Below are 6,000 nucleotides of genomic sequence, written 5' to 3'. Positions count from 1 at the left end.
GGGTTGTTTATTTTTTGTTGTTGTATTGTGGAAATTATTTGTGTATTCTGGATATTAATCCCTTATCAGATACATGATTTGTGAATATTTTCTCCCATTCTGTGGGTTATCTTCTCACTGTCTTGATAGTGTCCTTTAATGCATAAAAGCTTTTAATTTTGTTGAAGTCCAGTTTATCTATTTTTTTTATTACTTGTGCTTTTGGTGTCATATCTAAGTCATTGCTAAATCCAGTGTGATGAAAATTTTCCCCTGTGTTTTCTTCTAAGATTTTTAGAGTTTTAGCTACTAAGTTTAGGTCTTTGATCCATTTTTCGTTAATTTTTGTGCAGGGTGTAACATAAAAGTCCAAATTTATTCTTTTGCATGTGGAATCCAAATTTTCCCAGCACTATTTGTTGAAAGGACTATCTTTTCCACATTGAATTATTCCTCAGTTCTCTATTCCATTGGCCTGTCTGTCTGTTCTTGTGCCAGTACCACACCGTTTAGCTTTGTAGTAAGTTTTGAAATCAGAAAGTGTGTGTCCTTCAACTTTGTGCTCTTTTTCTCTCTTTTAAGATAGTTTTGGCTATTTGGGGTTCTTTGAGAGTTCATAGAAATTTTAGGGGGACTCTTTCTGTTTCTGTAAAAAAAAAAATGCCATTTGAATTTTGATATGGATTGCATTGAATCTATAGATTGCCTTGGGTAATATTGACATCACACAATATTCCAGGACATGAGCACGAGATTTATTTGGTCTTCCTTAATTTCTTTTAGCAATGTTTTATAGTTTTCAGCGTGCAGGTCTTTCACCTCCTTGGTTACATCTATTCCTAAGTATTTTATTCTTTTTAATGAAGTTGTAAATGGAATTACTTCATAAATCCCATTTCAGATTGTTAATTGCAAGTGTGTAGAAATACAACGTCAACACCTCAAAATCAGTTGTATCTGCAACCTTGCTGAATTCATTTATTTGCTCTAACAATGTTTTTGTGGATTCATTAGGATTTTCTACATCCAAAATCATATCATCTGTAGCACAGAGATAATTTCACTTTCTTTCCAATTTGAATGTCTTTTATTTCTTTTTCTTGCCTAATTGTTCTGGCTACAACTTCCAATTCTTTGTTTAATAGAAGTGGTGAAAGAAGGAACCCTTGTCTTGTTCTTGATCTTAAAGGAAAAGCTTTCAGTCTTTTTTTTTTTTTTTTTTTTTTTGCGGTGTGTGGGCCTCTCACTGTTGTGGCCTCTCCCATTGTGGAGCACAGGCTCCAGACGCGCAGGCTCAGCGGCCATGGCTCGTGGGCCCAGCCGCTCCGCAGCATGTGGGATCTTCCCGGACCGGAGCATGAACCCATGTCCCCTGCATCGGCAGGTGGACTCTCAACCACTGCGCCACCAGGGAAGCCCTCAGTCTTTCAATGTTGAGTATAATATTAGCTATGTGTTTTTCATTTCATACGGCCTTTATCACATTAAGGAAGTTTCCTTCTATTCCTAGTTTATTGAATGTTTTTATCATGCAGAGGTGTTGCATATTATCATATTCTTTTTCTGGGTAATTTCAAATGTCTTATCTTCAACTTTGCTGATCCTTTCCTCTGTCGGCTCAAATCTTCTATTAAATCCCTCTAGTGAGTTTTTCAATTCAGTTATTGTGCTTTTCAACACTAGAATTTCAGTGTGGTTCTTTTTGATCATTTCTATATCTTTATTGATACCCTCCTTTTATTCATACACCATTTTCCTGATTTCCTTTAGTTCATCTGTCCATGGTTTCCTTTATCTCTTTGAACATATTTAAGATAGTTGATTAAATGTCTTTGATTAATAATTCTAATATCTGAATTACTCAGGGATGATTGCTGTCCAATTCTTTACTTCCAATGAATGGATCATACTTTCCTGTTTCTTAGTATGTTTTGTAATTTTTTTGTTGAGAACTGAACATTCTGAGTATAATGTTTTGGTAATTCTGGTAATCTAATTCTCCAACTCCACAGGGATTGCTAGTTTTTGCTTGTTGAGGTCTAGAGCCATGTGAATTTTCCAAACTAATTTTGCAAAGTTTGTATTCCTTATTAGATACAATCACTGAAGTTTCTCTTCCATTGTTTCTGCAGTCAGTCTTTGACCTTACAAAGATTTCCTTAAATGTCTGGCTCCCACAAGGGGAAAAATAGATCCTGTTTCTTTAAATCCCCTCCTTGCTGGGAAGTCTTTCCTTAAAAGTCCGGTGTCCAATGAGATTATAGAATCGAAGTTCTTTATCCCCAGTAGACTGCAAGTTCTTTTTTTTTTTAATTTATTTTATTTATCTTTGGCTGCGTTGGGTCTTCGTTGCTGTGTGCCGGCTTTCTCTAGTTGCAGCAAGCGGGGGCTGCTCTTCATTGTGATTCACAGGCTTTTCCTTGCGGTGGCTTCTTTTGTTGCGGAGCACAGGCTCTAGGCGCGCGGGCTTCAGTAGTTGTGGCACGTGGGCCAAGTAGTTGTGGCTCATGGGCTCTAGAGCACAGGCTCAGTAGTTGTGGTGCACGGGCTTAGTTGCTCCACGGCATGTGGGATCTTCCTGGCCCAGGGATCTAACCCGTGTCCCCTGCATTGGCAGGCAGATTCTTAACCACTGTGCCACCAGGGAAGCCCAGACTGCAAGTTCTTTAAAGACAGGGACCATGCCTTATTTATCTTTGGATCCCCACTCTTTATCACAGTGCCTGCATACAGCAGGAGCTCAATAAATCTTTGTTGAATAAATGATAATGTCTCAACTCTTAAGCTTCTTTCTTTTTTTTAAGCAAGGGACATATGGCCTCAGTCAGTGCTTGCACCTGCTTTATGCCAGTGCCCACCACTGGCCAAAGCTTGTCTGTCTTTTTCTGCCCCAGGGCTTAGGTCCCCAGAAATTTCCCAGGGACCATGGCCCCTGGGTGAGGGCTGTCTGCAGGGCAGCTCACTGGCAAAATAGACATGATGGATACTCCTGAGCTTGCTGTCAGCTTTCTCAAGGTTGATCTCGGCCAGATAAGAGGAGGGCTGGTTGGTACATGAAGGAGGTGCTTGATGAAAATGTTTGACAGTGAGCGGTGTGCAGGTGGAGTGCCCAGGAGAGAGGCAAAGACCAACACCCACCTTCCACCCCCATAGAGAGCTGAGGTGGTTTTACGACAGAATATTCTTTCATGCATGGTAATAACAAGCATTCCAAGATCCACGGAAGAAAACTAAGACATGATTTTAAGGAGGCTGTTGCAATAGTCCAAATAGGAGATAAGGGTGTGGCCTAAGGCAGAGGCAGAAGAACAGAGACACCTCAGATGGGTTTTCTGATCCTAATCAAAATACCTACTGGGGACTCTGAAGTGATCTCCTGGGTAAAAATGTCTTCCTAATCCATTTAGTTTCCTAATCCATTTATCACTCACCTCTAACTGAGTCAAACCTTAATTCCTCATCTCAAATTTACCCTTTACCCAACAAGCCAGTCTCTAATAATTTAAGGAAGGCAAATACTAAACCAAATGAGAGTTTTTAATGATGATGGAAATTTTACATGAGAAAAGTCTGTGGTTAACCAAAGAAGCTGGTTATTCTTTGAAATAATAAAAAACAGGGATTCCTTTTCTTTTACAAATTAAGTTTAATAATTCAGCTTCAGAAATAAAAATAAATTCTAAAATGAGAGTATAAACATGTTAAGTGTTTTCAGAGTTTATTTCCTTTTTTCATTTATTAGCAGACAGTATTGATCCATTCTCTTGCCTGAATGTCGTAAAGAAATTAAAGTTTTAGGTAGATGAACTACCTATACCCATTCTAAAACACCACAAATCCCCCTAGTAGCCTCAAAGGCAGAACAACTTCCCATTTTTTCCTTAATGTTTATGGCTGGAATATAGCACCTGCTTGAAGTAAAATAAGGAGTCACAGTTCATCTAAATGGCACCCCAAAAGTGTTTGGCACTGAACTCAAGGACTTAGATATTTCAGGAATTTGTAAACTATCAACTACTTAATAAAATGAAGCAAATTAAATGAAATTTATAAAGGTTGAAGGTTCTAAGAGGGCCAACTGTGTAAAGGTATTAAGTTACCAGACAGTCATGAATGGAAAATATCACATTTCCAACTACTGGTGGAAATCTACAAAAATCTGAGGAAACAAACTGTAGGTAACACATTACTGCTTTTCTAGTGACACTTTAATTGCTGTTTATAACTGTTTTTGTTTATAATTCATGTCCTGATCATAAAGGACTCAGATATAAAAAGAATGCCTGCTTTATTCTCTACAAGCTGTCAACAAGATGGAAAAACAGGGGAGGTACAGCATACGGTAGCACAAGCAGGAAAATGAACGCACACTGACAGATCTAGCTGATGGTGGGAGCCACTGGCATCTTCTGCATGGGGCTTCCACGCGGACAGAGCCAGACTCAGGATGTGTTAGGATGCATCATCCAATCACCCCGGGAACATGCTCTGAGTGCTGGCAGAAACATCTAGGAACTCCTACTACACGAAATGAATTCACCTGAAGTATGTAAAGGTTCTACAGTGAAAGAACTTACCTCTACTGTTGTTGAGAACTAGTCCTTTCGTACTAACTCTTCCCTTCCAATGCCTTCTCTTCACCATATCATAAAACTCAAGGTATAAGGAGAAGTTCTGCCTGGAGAGCTTATAAAGGTACCAGTTTTTGACTTGTCCCCGTTATGAACTACTATCAACACCTGTTTGTTTAAAAACAGAGCACTTATGTACGGTCATCTCTTGAGAACCTAGCATACTAACAAGCTCTAGACAAAGTACAGAAACCTGGAATCAATAAATAATCCTAAAAAACTCATTTTACCTAGTGATTCCATCTTCTTCCCCAGCAATTAAACTGACTTCCATGTTTCCTGAGGTCCCTACTTTGGAGGATGAGTAAGGCATTGAAACCCACTAATTAGACTACATAGTCCTAAATAATGAAGAGCTGACTATAATTTCTATCTAAAATGTTTTAAGTACTAAAGATCTTTTGGGTAGTCTGTTTCTATTCCCTGGAAGTTCCATCTCACAATATTAAATTCAGCTAAAGAGGTGACAGTACCATTTATCTTAAACATAGCTAATCTTTGGATAAGCAAGAAAGTAAAACACCGGTATCCCAAATATATCCCCCTAGGGATAACCATATAAGCATATTATATATATGAAGAATATTTTTTAAAGTATCAAACATTTGCTATTATTTTTCTGCTCTTGAATCTTGGGTATTTTGGAATTTTCCCATTTTGTACATTTCTTCTGTCCCTGGGTCTTCCTAATTTCACACTACTCAAGTAATTTGCTTTGCTTTATCAAAGAAACCAACAAAACCCCTGATATGTCATTGCATTTGGCTAGAATCTCAGAAATAAACTTATTTGTTAAGTACGCTATGTCATCTACTGGAAAAACCTCAGCCATATTACATTGCTGGCAATAACTGAGCTGCAAAAAAAGTTTTCTCTCTCTTAACTGAATAAAGCTTGTCAAAGTTTCCAAGAAACAAACTATAACGAGATTTTATTGCGTCCTGCTGGGACCAGCGATTACAGAACCCCGGCCTCACAGATCGCTCTCCCCGTACAGCGCGGAGGAGAAGGCGGCGTAATCCAGGGCGCCAGGCACGCTTCCTGGGCCCGAGTAGGCGGGCATCCTCTTGATGCAGTACTGGGCCTGGTCAGGAGGCAGTTCTCGGCGCAGCTCCTCCGCCAGGATGTACGGCTGGAAAAAAAATACACGTGTGTTTGCAAAATCAACTGCAGAAAACACAGGAACATAAATGGTTTAAATACACTGCTTGCATTTGTGTAATTTTAAAAAAGGACTAACTGAATCACTTTGCTGTACACCTGAAATTAATACAACATTGTTAATCAACTATACTCCAATATGAAATAAAAATTAAAGGAAATAAATTAAAAATAAACAGGACTAAAGGCAGGGTATCTAATGTGCACAGTACTGGACAACCAACAAAAG

General features: G+C 38.8%; 1 protein-coding gene across 1 annotated transcript in view; it reads right to left on the bottom strand.

The window, feature by feature from the left end:
- Positions 1 to 5,513: 5,513 nt before the first annotated feature.
- The window catches only part of ACTN2 (actinin alpha 2), a 75,952-nt gene continuing 75,465 nt past the window's right edge, over positions 5,514 to 6,000 (bottom strand). Inside the window, exon 21 of the mRNA XM_060127098.1 lies at positions 5,514 to 5,742. Coding sequence (XP_059983081.1) covers positions 5,584 to 5,742 — 159 coding nt within the window. The 3' untranslated portion in view covers positions 5,514 to 5,583. The remainder of the gene's footprint in view (positions 5,743 to 6,000) is intronic.

Source organism: Lagenorhynchus albirostris, chromosome 16 (assembly GCF_949774975.1).
Source record: "Lagenorhynchus albirostris chromosome 16, mLagAlb1.1, whole genome shotgun sequence".
NCBI classification, from domain to species: domain Eukaryota; kingdom Metazoa; phylum Chordata; class Mammalia; order Artiodactyla; family Delphinidae; genus Lagenorhynchus; species Lagenorhynchus albirostris.
The sequence above is the reverse complement of the archived record's forward strand: the minus strand, read 5'-3'. Positions and strand labels throughout refer to the sequence as shown.